Below are 22372 nucleotides of genomic sequence, written 5' to 3' on the forward strand. Positions count from 1 at the left end.
CATATAGAGAGGAACAGACCGAAGAGACCATCGCAGCCGCAAGACAATTAATCAGCACTAAAAACAGGGGAACACTAAGAACCGAGTCCTGTGGGACACCGTTCTCCTGAATATGAGCAGAGCAAATAAGTGCCAACTCTAACCCGAAAGGAGCAATTGGAGAGAAAATTCCGTAGAAAAATTGGAAGTGGACCCCGTAAACCCCACTCGTGCAGCGTAGCAAGGATATTATGGCGCCAGGTAGTATCCTACGCCTTCCAAAGATCAAAGGAAACAGCAACTAGATGTTCTCGCCGAGTAAAAGCTGTACGAATAGCCGACTCTAGTGAGACTGAATTGTCAATCGCTGAGCGGCCCTGATGGAAGCCCCCCTGTTGCTGGGGCAGGAGGCCCCGAGCTTCGAGAATCCACATGAGACGCCGACTCACCATCCATTCCAGGAGTTCGCACATAACATTGGTAAGGCTGATAGGGCGATAGCTATCAACCACCAGCAGATCCGCAACAGGTTTCAGCACCGGAATGGTAACGCTATCCTACCAAGAAGTTGGGAAAACGCCCTCCGTCCAGACGTGGTTAAACAGGGCGAGTAATTCACACTGACAGTGCGCCAAGAAATGGCGAAGAAACTGGTTGTGAACGCGGTCTGGACCTGGAGAGGTATCGGGGCAAACTGTAAAGGCACTTTGGAACTCCCATTCACTAAACAGGGTGTTGTATCGTTCCCAACAGTGCGGGCGAAACGACAACTGCGTACTCTCAGTCCACTCTTTAATGGTGTGGAATTCTGCGCTGTAGCCTGCTGTCGCGAAACTACTAGCGAAGTACTCTGCCAGATGTTCGGTGATGACAATTGGGTCAGTACAAAGTGTACCCCGAAGAGAAAGGCAAGGGACAAACGCATGAGGGCAAAAGCCAAAAATGCGCCGAACCCGCGACCACACCTGAGATGGGGAGGTGCGAGAACCTATGGTGGCAACATATCGTTCCCAGCAGGCCTGTTTGCTCCGCCGGATTAACCGCTGAGCCCGGGCCCACAGCCGTTTCAAGGCAACCAGATTCTCTTGGGAAGGATGATGCCGGTGTTGTTGCAGGGCTCGCCGGTGGTCCTGGATAGCTTCCGCAACCTCTGGTGTCCACCAAGGGACTGATGTACGCCTTAGGGTACTTGAAGTTGCCTCAGCAGCAGAAACAATGGCCACTGTGACCTCGTCCACTGCCAAATCAATGTCACCAGGAAGCGGAGCAATGGCCGTAGTAGCTGAAGTGTAGGCTGCCCAATCAGCTCCACGAAGAGACCATTGTGGAAGCTGGTCAGGGGGTTGGGATTGAAGAGAAACCAGGATAGGAAAGTGGTCGCTACCACAGAGGTCGTTGTGGACCCTCCAACTGAGGTATGGAAGAAGACCTGGGCTACTACTGAGAGAGGTCAATGGCCAAGTTTGTGCCACGAGTCAAGCTAAAATATGTGGGAGCACCAGGGTTAAGGAGGCAAATGTCCTGCTGTACCAAGAGAGCCTCAATGTTCCTACCCTGGCCCGAGATCTGGGCCCCATCCAATAAAGGGTGGTGGGCATTAATGTCCCCCAAAAGCAGGAATGGCGGGGGGACCTGGGCGAACAAGGCAGCTAGGTCAGCAAGAGGGACAACCTCATCTGTGGGAAAGTAGGAGGAACAGATGGTAAGCTCCATTCCTGCCCGGATTCTAACAGCCACAGCCTCGAGAGCTATGTGAAGTGGCACTGGGGCACTAGGAACAGTGGCAAAAACGTAAACACAGACACTGCCAGACACCCTGTTGTAATCTACGCAGTTCTTATAGTAACCCCGGTAGCCACAGAGGAAGAGGGTCCGCCGAACAGGAAACCAGGTTTCCTGTAGGGCCAGACAAGTGGCAGGAAAGCAGCACAAAAGCTGTTTCAACTCAGCAAGGTGGTGGAAAAAAACCACGGTAATTCCATTGAAAGATAACAGTATCGAACTGTGAAGACATGAAAGAACCTGGCGGGGATAGGTCACGTCTCAGAAGAGATCACCGCCACCGAATGGGAAGTAGCCGAATCAACTTTCATAGGAACTGCGGGTCGAGCAACATCTAGCTCCTGAGTGTACGCTAGACGCTCGACATTATCTTCAGGTGCAGTGGTGAACTCCTTTTCTGTCTCTTTGTCCTTCTTTTGCTTTTTCTTCTTTTAGATAGGGTCCTGTTTGTCCCTCGGTTTATCAGGCTGGGTGGGCTTTTCCGAACAAGTCTTATGGACCGAGGAAGACCTGGAAGTCCTACAGCCATCAGGTGGTGGCTTTTTCAGCCACTGGCTGACATCTGGAGGGGCAGTAACTGTGGAAGGGAGGGCACCAAGTGATCCCTTCCACGCAAGGGGAGCTGGAGAAGGCGGGAACTTCTTCGGCGCAGAGGTGGGGACTGAAGTCCCCAAAGAAGGAGGGGTTGTTACTCCTGATGTTGAAAACAGGGGAGCAACGGAAGAGAGTGTTCCCAACTACCAGGGGGCAGGAATAGACGGCCAGGCTGGAGGGCCCACAAAAAGTGGCTGAGCTTGGGGACTCATCGTCAGGGATGGCGACATCGAAGCTGCTGCAGCATACGTCGATGAAATGTGCACAGAGTGAAGTCGATCGTACTTGCGTTCAGCCTCTGTGTACGTGAGCCTGTCTAAGGTCTTATACTCCATAATATACCGCTCTTTTTGATAAATCGTGCAGTCTGACGAGCAAGGTGAATGTTTCTGTCTGTAGTTGACACAAACAGGGGGCGGCAAACATGGGCCGTTGGAGTGGGAGGCACGTCCACAATCCCGACAGGTAGGGTTGGCGTCACATCTCTAAGACATATGCCCAAGCCTCCAGCTCTTAAAGCAGCGCATGGGAGGAGGGACGTAAGGCTTAATATCACATCGATATAGCATCACCTTGACCTTCCCGGGCAAGATGTCACCCTCGAAAGCCAAGATGAAGGCGCCAGTGGCGACCCTACTATCTTTAGGACCCCTGAAGACATGTCATACAAGTGGACACTGCAGCGTTCCAGATTTGCACGGAGCTTGTTGTCAGACTGCAACAACAACAGGTCACAATGAAAAATAAGTCCCTGAACCATATTGAGGTTCTTATGAGGCGTAATAGAGACTGCAACATCAGCGAGCTTGTCACAAGCAAGCAATGCCCGTGACTGTGCTGCGGATGCTGTCTGTATGAGGACTGCTCCAGACATCATTTTAGACATGCCCTCAACTTCTCCGAACTTGTCCTCTAAATTTTCCACAAAAAACTGAGGCTTTGTGGTCAGAAATGAGTTCCCATCTGTCTGGCTGCAAACCAGAAATCGAGGAGAATACGTATCACCAGGTGATTTAGACCGCCGTTCCTCCCCTGGTGTGGGCAGGGAAGGGTGTTGGTGGGAAGGATCCATCTGGCACAGGCTGTGAAGTCACTGAGATGATACCCATCATGTTTGGCAACATGTTCAGCTATAGGGTCGTCCACTTGGTTTTTGGCCACAGTTTGTCGGTGGCCGTTCATGCGGACAGACAGCTTGTTGGTTGCCATGCCTACATAGAATGCAGCACAGTGGCTGCAGCTTAGCTTGTATATCACACAACTGGTTTCATAGGGAGCCCTGCCTTTGATGGGATAGATGACGATAGTGACGGATTGGAGTAGGTGGTGGTGGGAGGATGTATGAGGCAGGTCTTGCATCTAGGTCTGTTACAGGGGTATGAGCCATGAGGTAAGAAATTGGGAGCAGGGGTTGTTTAAGGATGGACGAGTATATTGTGTAGGTTCAGTGGACGGCGGAATACCATGGTAGGAGGGATGGGAAAGATATTGGGTAGGACATTTCTCATTTCAGGGCACTACGAGAGGTAATCGAAACCCTGCAGAGAATGTAATTCAGTTGCTCCAGTCCCAGATGGTACTGAGTTACGAGGGGAATGCTCCTCTGGGGCCGGACTGTGGGAGGTGGTGGGAGATTGGAAAGATAAGGCATGGGAGATTTGTTTTTGTACAAGGATGAGAGGATGATTACTGTCAGTGAAGGCTTCAGCAAGACCCTTGGTATATTTAGAGAGGGACTGCTCGTCATGGTAGATGCGATGAACACGGGTGGCTAGGCTGTATGGAAGGGACTTCTTGGTATGAAAAGGGTGGCAGCTGTCGAGGTGGAGGTATTGCTGGTGGTTAGTAGGTTTGATATGGACGGAGGTACTGATGTAGCCATCTCTGAGATGGAGGTCAACATCTAGGAAGGTGGCTTGTTGGGTTCAGTTGGACCAGGTGAAGCAAATGGGGGAGAAGTTGTTGAGGTTCTGGAGGAGTACGAATAAGGTGTCCTCACCTTCAATCCATATAACAAAGATGTCATCAGTGAATCTGTGCCAGGTGAGGGGTTTAGGATTCTGGGTTTTTAGGAAGGATTCCTGTACATGGCCCATGAATAGGTTAGCGTAGGATGGTGCTAAGAGTGTACCCATAGCTGTACCATGGATTTGTTTGTAGGTAATGCCTTCGAAGTAGAAGTAATTGTGAGTAAGGATATAGTTGGTCATGGAGAATAGGAAGGAGGTGGTTGGTTTGGAATCCATAGGGCGCCTGGAAATTTAGTGTTCGGTAGTATTAAGGCTATGGGCATTAGAAATGTTAATGTACAGGGAGATGGCATCAATAGTGATAAGCAGGGCACGGTGTGGTAAAGGGAAAGGAACTGTGGAGTTCCTCAAGGAAATGGTTGATATCTTTTATATAGGAGGATAGGTTCTGGGTAATAGGTTGAAGGTGTTGGTCTACGAGAGCAGAGATTTTCTCAGTGGTGGCACAGTAACTGGCCACAATGGGACCCTGGGTGGTTGGGTTTATTCACTTTAGGAAGCATGTAAAAGGTGGGAGTGCTGGGAGTGGTAGGGGTAAGTAGAGAAATGGACTCTGGGGAGAGGTTCTAGGATGGGCTGAAGGATTTGAACGGTGACTGGAGTTCCTGCTGGAATGGGATCACTGTGGCATGGTTTGTAGGTGGAAGCACCTGACAGCTGACAGAGACCTTCTGCCATGTAATCCTTGCGGTTCAAAACTACGGAGGTGGAGCCTTTGTCTGCAGGTAGTAGTATAAGATCCGGATCATTTTTTAGATGGTGGACTGCAGTTCTTTCTTCGGATGTAAGGTTAGTATGCATGTTGAGGGATTTGGGGAATGATGGTGAGGCAAGGTTCGAGGATAAGAAATTCTGAGAAGTTAACAGGGTGTGGATCACAGTTGGATGGAGGAGTGAACTGACTTAGGCAAGGTTCAGTATTGGTCGAGTCAGATTGGTCGGGTTGGTGGCGAAAGAAGAGAAGATCTTTAACTAGTCCTGTATGGTTGAATTTGAGAATGGAGCAAAAGGTGAGGCCTTTGGAAAGGACTGATATTTATGTGGGACTGAGTCTTCTAGAAGAAAGGTTCATGGTTGTGTTGAGGGTCTGTTTAGATTTTGAGTTCTGTGTGGTGGTGGTGGGAGGGAGTTTTGGAGGGTTGGGTAAGTGTAGTAGGTCTATGAGAGAGGGTTTGTCAGCTATGAGGGGGCAACGGGAAGGTTTGGAGGTTCTTGTAGAGGTGGTGGATAGCGGTACTCTGAGGCGGGAGTAGGAAGTGAGCAGGATGGAAAGCTATTTGAGGTACATAGCGGGAGAATTCTGCGGATGGAGAGAAGGTACTGCAAGAAGGATTGGACTTGGTTGATATGGTTTTGTAGGACCATGTTAGTGAGTGCTAAGGATTGGCAGAATCTGAACAGGTGAAGGTCATTGTGGAATTACGTCCAAATTACACAAAAATACACCCAAATGTGTGTGAAAAGTATGAAATGGATGCACAGGGGGGGGGGGGGGGGAAGAGATGAAATCTGAGGAAGACGACGATAGTGGAAGGCAAAAGCTCACTAAAATTGGTGAGAAGCCTCAAAGGTCAAAGTAGAGAATAACTAATAATTAATAAATATATGTATATTACTGTGGGTAGCAGGTTTGAGTGCAGATAAGCGTAGAGAAAGGGGACGGCAGATATAACTGGATGAAGTGGATTTAGTGGGTGCGAACAGGGAAATTATCCGCCAGGGTTTCGATTACCTCTCGTCGTGCCCTGAAATGAGAAATGTCCTCCCCACTATCCTTCCCACCCCTCCCATCGTGGTATTCCGCCATCCACCAAACCTACACAATATACTCTTCCATCCTTACACAATCCCTGCTCCCAATCCCTTACCTCATGGCTCATACCCCTGTAATAGACCCATACATCCTCCTACCACCACCTACTCCAGTCCAGCCACTAGCATCACCTATCCCATCAAAGGCAGGGCTACCTGTGAAACCAGTCATGATTTACAAGCTAAGCTGCAATCACTGTGCTGCATTCTATGTAGGCATGACAACCAACAAGCTGTCTGTCCGCATGAACGGCCATCGACAAACTGGCCAAAAAACAAGTGGACCACCCTGTAGCTGAACATGTTGCCAAACATGAGGGGTATCATCTCAATGACTTCACAGCCTGTGCCATATGGATCCTTCCCACCAACACCAGTTTTTTTTAATTGCACAGGTGGGAACTTTCCCTGCAATACACCCTACGTTCTCGTAACCCTCCTGGCCTCAACCTTCGTTAGTCACTGTCCTCACCCATCCAGCCCCCTCCCTGTTCCCATTCCAGCACTACACAGCTGCCATTTCACCGCCACACCCAGTCTTTTAGTTTATTTTTATTTCTCTCCTTTCCGCTACTTACCCCCTCCCCCTTTCCTCCATCTAAACTGCAACAATTCACTGTCATCCACTCCCACCATACTATCCCTCCCCTCCCCACCCCATCCTCCTCCTTACCCCCACCCAGTTGCCCCTCTCATCATGCACACTGGTGCTGCTGATCACAGTGTAGTTTCAGCTCTCTGAGACTGCAGACGTGTGCAAGTTGCGCTTGCGTATGTTTATGTGTGTGTACTGCTGACAAAGGCCTTAATGGCCGAAAAGTATGACTGTGTGAATCTTTTTATTGTGCCTATCCCGACTCAGCATCTCCGCAATCATTACACAGGTTTTTATATGGGTATGATTACCAACCTGATGCCTACCAGGATGAACGGCCACTGCCACCATGTGGCACAACATGCAGCTGAACATAACATGTTCAATTTCAATGGCTGCTTCACTACCTGAGCCAACTGGATCCCTCCCTCCATTACTAGCTTTTGCAAAATGCACATGGAAGTTATCCATAAAAATGGAAGTTATCCATACAACACTCTCTTCGCTCTTGAAATTATCCTGCCCTCAACCTATGGCAACAAGCTGTTCCCACACCCTCTGCCCAAGTTTCCAACCCCTCTGTCCATCACCTCCTCCCAATGCTCACCTTCCACCCTCTGTGCTCTGTGTGCTGCCCCCTGCTAGCACACTCACCCATTTTCCCCGCTCCTCTCCTTTTTTGCTCCACGTTTCCTACCTCCCCACACCAGAATCTCCTGACACTGTGCTCATCAGCAATCTCGTCCGTGCGCACTCTGCCATGCAGCATTCATCTCTCCCCCCCCCTCCCGCCCAACACACACTGCTACCCCTTCCCCCTCCCCGTCCCTCCAGATTGCTGCTTACAACCCACGTGACAGTTGCATTCTGGACCGTGCTGCCAGAGTTGGCCGTCATGTGTGCATAACGTATGCTTGCTTGTGCGAATAAATAGAGTGTTTCTTTTTCTGATGAAGGCTGTGGCCAAAAGCTAATGTGCAAGTGTCTTTAATTGTGCCTGTATGCAAGTCATGGTGTCATCTTTACAGTAAGTTGTAATTTATCCTCTCCTTATATTGATGACATTCCAAACCTGGAATTTCCTTTCCTTGATTTTATCCTACTCTTAATTTATTCTCTGAGTCACACCACATTTTCTGTACATACCATCACGAAGGACAGCCATAAGAGATGTTGAAGGGGGAACAGGGTTTATGTCATTAAAGGCAGAGCACCTGCATATTGTACAAGGCTTGGGGAGAAAATGTGCCTCTCATCAAAGAATACATCCAGACATTCAACTTAAATTACTTAGGGAAAACTCAGAAAAACCTACATCCATAAGACCAAAGGAGAACTTCAATGTCACTGCTCTTGAATCCAAGCTCAGTATCTTAACCAACTCGTCATCTCACTTAGGTGTTTCAATTAAACAAATCTGTGTTGATGTGTAAACATTAGAAAATAATGTACTGCACAAATCTTTCACTTTCCTTCTGTGTTTAAATTTGTAATTTAATTCTATACAGCACTGTGAAACTTACCAACCAAAGTTTTGAAAGATTATGAATCAATGAATTATGCCAAGGTGAATACAAATGGTGTTATTGTTTTTAGTTCTTTTGGTCATGACTTCTCAGCACAGGCATTAACTTCTTGGTACATACATACCATCTCAAACTATTTTCAATTTTCTTCACATCTTACAGAGTGAAAAACAATGAAGTATGTGTAAAATTTATTCACAACCAAATGTCACAAGTTGCAAATCTTTAGCTGCACATCCCAAATTTTAAAATGCCATTCAAGAAAATTGTGTGTGTGTGTGTGTGTGTGTGTGTGTGTGTGTGTGTGTGTGTGTGTGTGTATTTACCAAAATGGCAGATGATGCAACACAATAGAATGATATGAAAATCAATATAATATTTACTCTTCCACAATGAAAGAGGGAATTTATAAATTTCTACACAATTAAAATCCCTCGCAAATTGCAATCCGACAATACACTACTGAAAAAGAACAAATGAAAAGAAAACACACAGGTGTTCAGGTTTACCTTTTAAGTCTATCGCAGATCGAAACACTGATGTAAATTTTTCTTCAACACACCCTCCTTCCTCACATAAAAAGTGCTCTGCTCGAAAATGGTCTCGTAAAAAGTCATAGGAACTGAAACAAAATAACAACTAATAATCTCGCAGAATCAAACCAAATTATTAATATTGTGCTTTTGAACTGTGATTAAATTTAGATATTGGTTCATATGTAGTAGAATTTAGCACATTAATGTTCGTTTTTCTTACTTGTGTTCTTTGATAAGTCCTTGATTATTTTACTGTTAAATCCTTTCGGATACTGTAAGCAAATAGGTGTCCTTTCCAGTAATTTTAATAACCCACCGAGTCTCCTGGAATATACTCAGAAGTTTTCCCAGTGTAGTTAAATCATATAAGCCTGTAATCTTGTTTCTTTTACACAAAAAAATCCAAAATGGACAATGTGCTGGCAGTATAGTTTCCTCTCCATCTTTAAACATAATATAAAGGTAACTTCATCATCTAGAAACGATACATTATGCTTCCAATAATATGAGGGTAATCCCAAAAGTAAGGTCTGCTATTTTTTTATAAGTACATAGCCCTGTTTACTTCTACAATGGTTTACATCAGTTTACAGTTTGAACATTTAGCTATTTTTCGGCATAATCCCCCTTACTGTTGACGCATTTCTGTAGACGCTGTGGCAGTTTTTGTATGCCCATGTCATACTAGCTTGCCACCACGCTGTTCATAAAGTTATGAACCTCTTCTTTCACCGTGTTGTTGGAGCTGAATCATTTTCTGACCAAATGTTCTTTTAACCTAGGGAACAGGTGATAGTCACTGGGCGCCAAGTCAGGACTATAGGGATGGTGGGTGATTATGTTCCTCTGAAACTGTTGTGGGAGAACAACAGTTTGCCGAGCGATGTGTGGGCGAGCATTGTCAAGGAGAATGTTTACGCCCTTGCTCAAAATTCCTCTTCTGCGGCTCTGAATTGCCTGTTTGAGTTTTATCAGTACCTGTCAGCATTAATTGTGGTCCCCGCGATTCAGCTCCAATGACGAGATTAAAGAAGAGGTTCATAACTTTCTGAACAGCATGGCAGTGAGCTGGTATGACATGGGCATACAAAAACTGCAACAAATGGTTCAAATGGCTCTGAGCACTATGGGACTCAACTGCTGTGGTCATTAGTCCCCTAGAACTTAGAACTACTTAAACCTAACTAACCTAGGGACATCACACACATCCATGCCCAAGGCAGGATTCGAACCTGCGACCGTAGCAGTCGCACGGTTCCGGACTGCGCGCCTAGGTCGCACGGTTCCGGACTGCGCGCCTAGAACCGCGAGACCACCGCAGCCGGCAAAAAACTGCAACAGCGTCTACAAAAATGCATTGACAGAAATGGTAATTATGTTGAAAAATAGCTCAATGTTCAAGCTGTAAATTGATGTAAACCATTGTAGAAATAAAGAGGTCTATGTACTTCTACAAAAGTAGGAGGCCTTACTTTTGGGATTACTCTCATATGTCGCTGAAGGGTGACAATTTACTGGTGAAGTCATACTTGTAACTTAATGGTATGGATCAAAACACAATGGGCAGAGACAGTGAAATACAGGAGCAGTTATAATAAGTCCTAAATTTTACTGAAGCTAAATGATCAGGCAGAAAAATTATGGCTGTTTGCTTGAGGAAGCAGTCAGACTCAAATTGGAAAGCAAAATCTTTAAATGTAACAACATCTAGCCACTGTGTTAAACTGCATAGTTTATTAATGCAACCGAGTAGTGTTGGTGCACTAGAAGCAAAACAAAGCAGTACTTATCACACAGATAAAAGGCTTTTTTGAGAACACCATATCCAACTGCACAGCCTACCCCTCAGCACACAGCAACCTATGACTACACTCAACAGTAATCAGTTACTTTTTGATGCTATTTACCTAACATACAAGATGCAGAAGTTTACTGTAGTGCCCAAGTACCTATTTAATGCCACTACTGGAAATTATTTTCACATATCTACACAATCTACTGTGTCCTTTTTCTTTACTAAGGATTTGTAAATCTAAAGGGAGACCGAACTAATGAATTTATTGATTAGAAACATGTTGGAGAGCAGATTTGATAGTTAAGTATGCCTAGTGAAAGACACCCTAGTTCTAAGTTTCTGTGGAATGAATACATAACTATTTATGAAAAGATGAAGGTTACTGAGTAAGGAAAACAAATTAGGAATAGTTTATCGTTCTACTACAAATATAAATTTTTCTGCTATACTGAAGCACACTTTTAAATTTGTCATCATTCACTGAACTCTCAGTTGGCAACGGAGGGAGCTGGCTGATAAACTACGTCCAGACAGCAGCCCGTACTGGCACTGCAACTGAATGTCAAAGCCTCTCATTGCCTTGCAAGCAAACATGGGTTAATTTTTTCTTTTTCTTTTTTTTTAAAGGGGAAAAGATATCACAGGACTGATTCATTATCACTACTGTGATAAACACAATGGACACTGAATTTGGTAAGACTACAGCATACATAGTTTTTTTCAGCGCGCGCACGCACGCGCACACACACACACACACACACACACACACACACACACACACACACACACACACACACACACACACGGTGAGTCACGTAACACCCCCTCTATTCCAGAGGCGATTGCACGTATCGGCATGCAGTTTTTGGTGAATCATAGCGGACTATGGGGCACATACGTTGGTACATGCACAATAATCACAATGTTTATATTAACCGAGATAATGAAGCAAGTAAATGTTTTATAAATGGGATCCTACACCTTTTTTAGCATCATTCAAATGCTCTGGAAAAGACATGTCTAGTGATGTAACGCATGTTGCTATTGTGATTCAAACTTTGCTTAAAAGACACTGGGAAATATTGTGCGATTGAAGGTTGAGGCGGTCGGAAATGACTGCAGACTGTAAACACGCCTCGCGCGACCCGGAAAGCAGGCGCGTCATACAACTAGTAGGTTGTGCGACTTCGAACCAGTAGGACATGTGTCTCCTATCCAGACATAGTTGCTGCTTGAACATTACAACTAGATATGGACACAAATCAGGAGAAGTTAGACATGTTACTTCTGTATGGCAAATGTCGTAGGAATGCTGTCGAAACCGCATTCTCGGTGTCCCACTCGCCAGGCCATTGCAAGAATGATTACTACACTAGCGCGAACAGGCAGCTTTAACAGCAAACAAAGGAGGAGGAAGAAGACTGCGACTGACAGAGACCACGAAGAAGCTGTTCTGGCCATGACGTTTATCGATCCTCATCGTGGCACGTGACGTATTGCCGCGGAATGTGGGGTCAGCCAGACGAGTGTCATGCGCATTCTGCACCGGCATGAGTTCCACTCATATCACCTTTCACCCCATCAGGCACTCTAGATGCGATTTCGAACACCGTATCAAATTTTTTCGGTCTGCTCTGAGACGCCTGCAAGATTATAGTACATTCTTCAAACGTGTGTTCTTCACTGACGAAGCAACATTCACTAATCACGGGAACGTAAATTTACATAACATGCACTATTGGGCAGTTGAGAACCCACATTGGTTGCGTCAGGTACAGCACCAAAGGCCATGGCGCGTCAACGTGTGGTGCGGCATTCTAGGAAATTACATTGTCAGACCTTATTTCATTATAGGAGTATTAAATGGAAATAAGTATGGAGTCAGCAGTGTAACACCCGGAACATAACTTTTGTCCTGGTTTCATGTTAAGTCACATGCACTGATTCACTTTCAATACTGATTTTATATCAATTTCTCTGAGGCTACACTTCACTGTCTGCTTATGAATTCGAAATGGATCAAAATAGCTTCTTTGTAGGAAAGAATACTTATCCATAAATACTTTCATATGATGATAACAAACACTAAAGTTTCCTGGAACTGTACTTCTTGTGCCCACAGAGTGTATCCCGGATCTCCATAGCAACAAATCTTGGTCCGATTCATCCAGATCATACAGTACTAAGTGAATGCCACATTTTGTTCCATATGTTGTTTTATGACATTCAGATGCTTGTGCTCTAGCAATATTGCAACTTGTTTAAACAAAATCACCACTAGTACACTCTTCTGCCTCCCTACTGACTTTCCACAACAGTACTGAATCTTACAAACATGAGTATCCTGTAATTGTTGCTTGTTTCCTTTGTTGTTCCTGCCTAACAATGGCTCATTCTGTCCCTGAAAACTACCACTGTTTAACTTTCTGTTGCCTAATGGTTCCCAACAACTGCTGCAGCTTTATCTGAAACAAGCTGTCTGCATCATCACTATTACTTGCTGAATTGTGTTAAAAGAAACGTAACCAAATACATCTCTGTCAACTTTTATTGTGCACAAATGCCTTGCAATAACAAGTTGAAATTTTGCCACATATTATATTATGGTCTACTTATGCAGTGTTTGAAATTTGGCTTGGATATCAATTGTCCCTTTTGTGCTACCACACTTTGAAAATCCATGTTTTTTTTCCAGGTAATTTTACAAATTTTTGTTTTTCATGTGTATGTAACTCTGTTTGTGTGACTAATATGGCCAAGAGGAGTTCTATGTGTGTTTAGGCCACATTAAGCTTAGCACAAAAAAGATTAATACCCTTTTTGAGTGAATTATATTTGGCATAGAGAGCACCTACAATATATACCTGTTAACGTATTACATTTTTTTAATCACATTTTGGAAGTTTTTACTATCCCTCAGAAATATGTTGTTGGTGTTTTGATTCATAGAGTGTGTTCTCTAAGTGGATGTTACTGGGTTGTAAAAATTTCACTGGACTGTGCAGAATAGTTCGAAAGTTATTAAGACCTGAAGTTGGGTCCAATGCGGAGCCGACAAAGGACGACTGAGTCCCTGTGGTTGGCTCGCATGGATGACCGCCACACAGTCGTCGTGTCCTTGACGGCACAGAGTTTGTTAGGGGTGGTCAGACCGCGCCATTCAGCATCCCAAAACGAGAGAACTTTGTGGCGTAAGACTGCCCGCAAATCAGCCGCCAAGAGGCCAATCTCCAGAGATGGCGCACTGGTGGCCTCTTTTGCCAGGCGGTCAACAGTTTCATTGCCGGGTATACCAACATGGCCTGGGGTCCAAACAAATACCACAGACCTGCCGCTACGGGCGAGAGTATGCAGGGACTCCTGGATAGCCATCACCAGACGAGAACGATGGAAACACTGGTCTAGAGCTAGTAAACCGCTCAGGGAATCGCTACAGATAACGAAGGACTCACCTGAGCAGGAGCGGATATACTCTAGGGCACGAAAGATGGCGACTAGCTCAGCAGTGTAAACACTGCAGCCAGCCGGCAACAAACGTTGTTCAGAATGGTCCCCTAGAGTTAGTGCATAACCGACTAGACCAGCAACCATCGAACCGTCGGTGTAGACAACGCCAGAGCCCTGATACGTGGCCAGGATGGAATAAAAGCGGCGTTGGAAGGCCTCCGGAGAGACTGAGTCCTTCGGGCCATGTGCCAAGTCGAGCCGAAGGCAAGGGCGAGGCACACACCACGGGGGTGTACGCAGAGGGGCCCGGAAAGGAGGTGGAACAGGCAAACACCCAAGCCAGGAAAGAAGCTGTTTGACACGTACGGCGATCGGACAACCCAACCGGGGCCGACGTTCTGGCAGATGAACGACTGACTGCGGGAAGAGGACACGATAATTTGGATGCCCGAGCAAGCTAAAAACATGGGCAGCATAAGCAGCCAGTAATTGTTGGCGTCGTAACTGCAGTGGAGGGACACCTGCCTCCACAAGTATGCTGTCCACAGGGCTGGTTCGGAAGGCACCAGTGGCAAGGCGTATCCCGCTGTGGAGGATTGGGTCCAGCACCCGGAACGCAGATGGGGATGCTGAGCCATAAGCCAGACTCCCATAGTCCAGACGGGACTGGATTAACGCCTGGTAAAGCTGTAGGACAGTAGATCAGTCGGCGCCCCACCTGCTGTGGCTCAGGCATCGCATACCATTTAGATGACGCCAACACGCCTGTTTAAGCTGCCGAATATGAGGCAGCCAAGTCAACCGGGCATCAAAAACCATCCCCAAAAACCTATGTGACTCCACCACTTTAAGAAGCTCGCCGTCAAGATAAAGCCGCGGCTCCGGGTGAACAGTGCGTCGCCGGCAGAAATGCATAACGCAGGCCTTGGCTGCGGAAAACTGAAAACCATGCGCTATAGCCCAAGACTGCGCCTTGCAGATAGCGCCCTGTAGCTGACGTTCAGCAGCTGCAATGCCAATAGAACTGTAGTAAAGGCAGAAGTCGTCAGCATACAGGGAAGCGGAGACAGAATTTCCCACGGCCGCAGCGAGCCCGTTAATAGCTATTAAAAACGGACACACACTGAGAACAGAATCCTGTGGCACACCGTTCTCCTGGACTTAGAAGGAACTATATGAGGCTGCGACGTGCACGTGGAAGGTACGATACGACAGAAAATTGCGGATATAGATCGGCATAGGGCCACGAAGACTCCATCCATGAAGTGTAGAAAGGATGTGATGACGCCATGTCGTATCATACACCTTCCGCATGTCGAAAAAGACAGCAACCAGATGCTGACGGCGGGCAAAGGCAGTACGGATGGCCGACTCCAGGCTCACCAGATTGTTGGCGGCGGAGCGGCCTTTACGGAACCCACCCTGAGACGGAGCCAGAAGGCCTCGAGACTCCAGTACTCAATTTAAGCGCCGGCTCACCATCCATTCAAGCAACTTGCAAAGAACGTTGGTGAGGCTAATGGGATGGTAGCTGTACACCTCCAAAGGGTTCTTCCCTGGTTTCAGAATGGGGTAACAAGACTTTCCCGCCATTGCGACGGAAACTCACCCTCGACTCAAATGCAGTTGTAAAGATCGAGGAAGCGTCGCTGGCAGTCCACTGAAAGGTGTTTCAGCATCTGACAGTGGATGCTATCTGGCCCAGGAGCGGTATCAGGACAAGCGGTGAGGGCACTTCGAAATTCCCACTCACTGAATGGAACATTGTACAATTCAGGATGGTGAGTGCGAAAAAAAAGACTCCAACATTCTATCCGCTCCTTAATGGAGCAGAAGCCCAAGGGGTAGTTGGCAGAAGTGGAATTCATAGCAAAGTGCTCTGCCAAGTGGTTTGCAATGACGTCGGAGTCAGTACAAACTGCTCCATTCAGTGAGAGCACAGGGACACTGACAGGGGTCCGATAGCCGTAGAGGCGGCGAATCTTGGCTCAGACCTGCGATGGAGTGACATGGAGGCCAATGGTGGACACATACCTCTCCCAGCACTCCTGCTTGCGTTGGCGGATAATGCAGCGGGCTCGCGCACGCAGCCGTTTGAAGGCGATAAGGTGGTCGATTGAGGGATGTCGCTTGTGACGCTGAAGCGCCCGCCGGCGAGCTTTAATCGCGTCAGCGATCTCAGGCGACCATCAAGGCACATTCCGCCGCCAAAGGGACCCAGAAGAACGGGGAATGGCCGATTCGGCGGCAGTAACGATGCCGGTGGTGACTGACTGAACCACTGCATCAATGGCATCGTTAGAGAGAGGCTCAATAGCGGCAGTGGAGGAGAAAAAGTCCCAGTCAGCCTGATTCAGAGCCCATCTGCTAGGGCGCCCAGAAGACTGACGCTGTGGCACTGACAGAAAGATCAGAAAGTGGTCACTACCACACAGGTCGTCATGTACTCTCCATTGGACAGACGCTAAGAGGCTAGGGCTACAGATGGAAAGGTCAATGGCGGAGTATGTGCCATGCGCCACACTGAAGTGTGCGAAGGCACCATCATTTAAGATCGAGATCGAGCTGCGCCAATAAATGCTCAACGATGGCGCCTCGACCTGTTGCCACTGACCCACCCCACAGATGGTTATGGGCATTAAAGTCGCCCAGTAACAGGAAAGGTGGAGGCAATTGAGCTATCAGAGCAGCCAGGACATGCTGCGCGACATCACCATCCGGTGGAAGGTAAAGACTGCAGATGGGAACAGCCTGTGGCGTCCACACCCGAACAGCGACAGCCTCTAAAGGTATGTGGAGAGGTACAGACTCGCTGTGAAGAGAGTTCAGGACATAGATGCAGACGCCACCAGACACCCTTTCATAAGCTGCCCGGTTCTTATAATAACCCCGATAGCCACGGAGGGCGGGGGTTCACATTGCGGGAAACCAAGTTTCCTGCAGAGCAATGGGTGAAGGCTGATAAGTTGGCGGAGCTCAGCTAGATGGTGGAAGAAACCGCTGCAGTTCCACTGGAAGATGGTGTTGTCCACGGCTGAGAAAGGCTTGACGGGACTGGGAAGGGAGATTACGCCGCTGGGTCACCTGCTGCCTCCGATTTAGCACCTGTGATAGTGCTTTCCATGGCGTCTGATGGACCGGCGAGATCGAGGTCCGCAGCGGACGCCAGAATCTCCACCGCATCCTCAGACGCAGAGCTGGAAGGTTGCGGTGGGATGGATGCCACCGCGAGTTCCTTGGGCTGAGAGCTCTTCTTGGGTTTCTCACGCCGTTCCTTGGGTCCCACCGGCTGGGAGGGCTTCACCGATTCAGTCTCCGGGACGGAGGACGATCGTGAAGCCCTACGACCAGCTGATTGCGGGCACTTACGCCATTGTCGGTTGGCAGGCTTCTCGCTGGCGGAAACCTGGGAAGGGAGGGACCCAAAAGACCCCTTGCGAGCGTGAGAAGCCGAAGAAGTTGGACACTTCTCCGGCTTTGAAGTGGGGACGGACGTCCCCGATGGGTGGGATGGTGTTGCTCCTGAGGTAGGTGGCGCAGGAGCAACCCGGTGGGTAGAGCCCCCCACTGGCGAGGGGGCAGGAGGAGTTTTACTACTCGTCGATCCGGCCACAATTGGAGAAACAGACGGGGCTAGCACAGGTGTTGTAGCAGCAGCATAGGAAGATGTCATTCTCACAGGATGGAGTCGGTCGTATTTCCTCTTGGCCTCAGTATAGGTTAGTCGGTCCAGGGTCTTGTATTCCATGATTTTACGTTCTTTGTGGAAAATTCGGCAGTCTGGCGAGCAAGGTGAATGGTGCTCCCCGCAGTTGACACAGATGGGAGGCGGGGCACATGGAGTATTGGGATGTGATGGGCGTCCGCAATCTCGACATGTGAGGCTGGAAGTGCAGCGAGAAGACATAAGGCCGAACTTCCAGCACTTAAAGCACCGCATCGGGGGAGGGATGTAGGGCGTAACGTCACATCGGTAGACCATCACCTTGACTTTTTCCGGTAATGTATCCCCTTCGAAGGCCAAGATGAAGGCACCGGTAGCAATCTGATTTTCCTTCGGACCGCGATGAACGCGCCGGACGAAATGTACACCTCGGCGCTCTAAATCGGCGCGCAGCTCTTCATCAGACTGCAAAAGAAGATCCCTATGGTAAATAACTCCCTGGACCATATTTAAACTCTTATGGGTTGTGATCGTAACGGCAACATCCCCCAACTTGTCCTCTAAATGCTCGACGAAGAACTGAGGCTTTGTGGAGAGAAAAGACTCCCTATCAACCCTCGTACAAACTAAGAAACGGGGCGAATAACTGCTACTGCCATCCTGAGACTTACATTCCTCCCACGGTGTTGCCAGGGAAGGGAACGTTTTAGGATTGTACTTCTGAGCGTTAAACTGAGCCCGAGAACGTTTAGAGACTGCTGGCGGATGGCCAACAGCGAGACGATGTACCACGCTTCATTGCGGGTCATCCGCCCTGATGCCACCTACTCCGACCAAGGGGCCTCCCCACGGGCGCCACCCAGCCACGGCAAGAGCCACCTTGCAGGATGGCCGTTGCCAGGAGTCCCGATACCCAAGGAGGATAGGCATCTACTCCTTGGCATACGTGGGGAGTTAGCGGCGCAGGCATCAGTAGAGCGATCCCTGTGTTGTCAGGGGGCTACAACCAACAGGGTACATGGCAGCCCCATCACAACGGACTGGCTACCGTGCTGGATGTTAGGTAACACGTGGTCCATGGTCACCGTCGGTGCAGAAAGAGGCACTGCACAGTGCAAGGTGTTATCTGCACACAGAAAAAGAGTCATGCCCAAGAGATGGAGAGCGGACAGGACTGCAGTTCAGTTCAATGGTGTATAACCTGGCGAAAGGTCTGATCGCAAGATGGACACAATGCACCAAGTAAGGCGTCCTTCCCCAATCGGCTCGCTCTTTGGAAAATTTTGAGAGATGGAGGTCAAACCCAACAGAGGACCATCATATAAGGCCGAAAAGTTTGAGACTCCTTTTAGTCGCCTCTTACAACAGGCAGGAATACCGCCGGCCTATTCTAACCCCCGAACCCGCAGGGGGCTAACTGGCGTGAAATTACATTAGGTGTTCCACAGGGTTCAATCATGGGTTCCCTTCTGTTCTTGATATATGTGACCTCCCTTCCTGTCTGAAACAGGAAGCTGAACTGACACTGTTTGCTGATGATACAAGCATCATTATTAATCCAGTAAAAGAAATTCGAATTGAAAATGATACAAATAAGGTCTTTGGAAAAGTCATTAATTGGTTTTCTGCAAATGGACTAGCTCTAAACTTTGAAAATACACAGTACATCCAATTTTCTGCTGGAAAAAGTACAATTCCTTCAACAAATATAACACATTAACGAATGTCAGTACACAAGGTAGAGCATTCTAAGTTTTTGGGTGTACATACAGATGAGAATCTTAATATAAAAATTCATATTTTCGATCTCCTAAAGTGACTAGGTTCAGCAACTTTTGTGATTAGAATAATTGCCAATTTTGAGGATATAGAAATTAGTAAGCTACCATACTTTGCATACTTTCAGTCTCTGATGTCATACAGAATGATATTTTGGGGTAACTCAACATTTAGACAAAGTATTCACTGCTCAAAAGAAAGTGGTTAACGTGTGGGGTTCATAGTTGCACATCTTGTAGGCATCTTTTTAAAAGATTGGGAATTCTTACAACAGCCTCACAATACACCTACTCACAAATGAAATTTGTTCTCGACATGGACCAGTTTGAAAACAACAGTGACATTCATGATTATAGGCCCTAATACCAGAAAAGAGACATACACTATCCTTTGCTCAACCCATCTTTGGCACAGAAAGGGGTTAAATATGCTGCTATAAAAATTCTCGACAAATTACCAGATGAAATAAGGTGTCCGACAGTAATAGCTTGAAACATAAATTGATGTCATGTCTCCTTAACAACTCCTTCTATACCATAAATAAATTCTTGGATAGAAATAAATAAATCTATAAATATAGTATACGCATTGTGTGTCATTTAAGGGAATGGGGTAAATAATGGAAATATTAATTTTTAGCTTTTGTTTCATATATACTTTTCTTGTGCACTTGACACATTCCACATCATAACAGCTACTGTACAGCGGGATTGATCAATGGAACACGCAACCAACCAACCAACCAACCAACCAACAAACAAACTAGGCTTCAATTAATCCGAATGACACAACACAGTAGGGCCTACATACAACTAATGCTTTCCTACGCACCAGTGACTTATGAGTAACTTTTTGTTGTCCAACTGTTCTTCAGAAATAGCTGAACAATTACATAGAACGTTCTACCAACCTACAATTTTATGTACCCTACGTAAATATGGCCAAAAAGGATACACATAAAGACATAAAACCAAAAAGTGCAGATAGGCAATGAAGATATCTAACCTATAATACTGGTGATACCCATCTGCGTCACAGAAGTGGCAGTACAGATGATCTCTTCTCAAATGCCTGTACAATTCATCATTGTCCATATATCTTTGATCACAAAACTCACACAACGGATGACCACGATGAGATCTGTCATCTGGATCCCCTTTCCTCCGGTGTTGTGCTAACTCTTGGCGTGTGTAGCATCTTCTTTCTCGAGTAAATATCTGAAAACGACGTAAGCCCTATATAGTGACAACTAAACAATCCCTCCAGAAACTAACTGCGTTTTTGCTGATCTCACCTTTAAATTGTCAACACACAGATCACAGTAATGGAGTTCATGCGTTTTCCTCATATGATCCTTCAAACTTTGGAAAGTTCTGAAAGCTGGAGAGCCAGGGCACACAGTGCAAACGTGTTCTAAGAGCTTGTTGTAAGCGGCTTGAATTCCTTGGTTTTCGAAACAGATTCTAAACTTCTTATCCATAGGATAGTGACCATCCCTTATAGACCGAAATGGTTTTACTTCCTTTATGAATATTACCTAATAACAACAAGACAGATTATACAATAGCATAAATAGTTGAACGTGCTAAAGATATACTGATTTCAATTAATTTTTTGGGGGAAAGATCACATTGAAGCCTTTATTCGCTCACCTTAGGCATATCCTGTCTGCATATGGGACATTCATTCTGACGACACAACACTCGCATCCTTGTGGAGCATTCATAACATACAGCGTGATCACATTCTCCCACAGAATATATAGACACATTTTTGAAACAAACAACACACGTATTCTCTGAATTTTCGTACACTTTGCCACTTGACATTCTTACTACCGTTGAAATTTTGAATATTTCCAAATACAAAGTAATATTCTAAATGTAGAAACACTGGTTGACACTAACGAAGTCAACAAGATCAATATGAATTCAGTTGACCAATGTAAGCTTACTGTGTCTTTATAATTTTTCAACGTATCCCAAACTCAGTGTCCCACAAATAAAACTACAGCAAAACATTAAAAAACTACCTCCCTCTTCAGTCTTTGCATTCACGCTTAACAGCAAAGACTGAAATTCCCCGTATGCCAAAGATCTAGTAGGAGCATCATCGATTACTGGTTGAAATGTAATGTCTTTTTATATAGTTATAAATTAAACGGGTTTTCTTCCTAAGCAACATGCAAAATAGTTGCAGAAATTCACTTTATGAAAGGGATATTGTTCTTAAAAACTTGTTCAAACTTAGTGCTCGCAACTTTTTTTTCAGTTGCGCTATCAATGTCAACACTTTCAGAACAACTCATTATTCATTTTGAATAGATAATGCTTTTACCAGGAGTTTTCTCTAATACAGAAATTTAAAAATGTCGATTAAGATCTTCTATTGACTTAACCAGCAAAGTACCTCTCAGATGAATGCCTATAAGATCTTTACCAAACTGTACCTTCAGTTGGTCAGTAAAGATGGAGGCAGGCGGAGCGTATGGGGGTGGAAAGGCGGGTGCTCCGTTTGATCCTATACAATTTGTGCAGAGGCCGCAAGTTATTTTGAGAGCAGCATGTTTGGTAAGCATTTAATTTTGATGTTAATTGTAAACGTTCTGTATGGATTACTTATGTCGGGTCATTTCAAACAGTACATACTAATTTTGACAGCTTCACCGCCATGATTCGTTCGGCTGCTAAACTTTGGCCCGAGTCGATTGTAGGATAATATTGATTTTTTAGGACTAATTCTTGCTGAGAATATCCGAATTATCAATTCATTAATTTCAGTTTTTCGTTTATATTTTATAGTTAAAGCGTATCTCGTGCAGAAATTGTAAATT

General features: G+C 46.2%; 2 protein-coding genes across 3 annotated transcripts in view; one reads left to right on the plus strand and one right to left on the minus strand.

Moving 5' to 3' along the window:
- The window catches only part of LOC126334625 (E3 ubiquitin-protein ligase ZNF598-like), a 67563-nt gene extending 45821 nt beyond the window's left edge, over positions 1-21742 (minus strand). Inside the window, exons 1-4 of the mRNA XM_049997057.1 lie at positions 21192-21742; positions 20834-21076; positions 20545-20756; positions 8828-8940 (exon numbers count right to left, since the gene is read on the minus strand). Of these exons, the coding sequence (XP_049853014.1) occupies positions 8828-8940; positions 20545-20756; positions 20834-21076; positions 21192-21368 (745 nt within the window). The 5' untranslated portion in view covers positions 21369-21742. The remainder of the gene's footprint in view (positions 1-8827; positions 8941-20544; positions 20757-20833; positions 21077-21191) is intronic.
- Positions 21743-21959: 217 nt separating this feature from the next.
- Positions 21960-22372, plus strand: part of LOC126334626 (synaptogyrin) — a 47212-nt gene continuing 46799 nt past the window's right edge. Inside the window, exon 1 of one of the 2 annotated variants that reach the window (XM_049997059.1) lies at positions 21960-22109. In XM_049997059.1, coding sequence (XP_049853016.1) covers positions 21960-22109 — 150 coding nt within the window. The remainder of the gene's footprint in view (positions 22110-22372) is intronic. The other variant, XM_049997058.1, reaches the window with a different exon arrangement.

Source organism: Schistocerca gregaria, chromosome 2 (assembly GCF_023897955.1).
Source record: "Schistocerca gregaria isolate iqSchGreg1 chromosome 2, iqSchGreg1.2, whole genome shotgun sequence".
Taxonomy (NCBI): domain Eukaryota; kingdom Metazoa; phylum Arthropoda; class Insecta; order Orthoptera; family Acrididae; genus Schistocerca; species Schistocerca gregaria.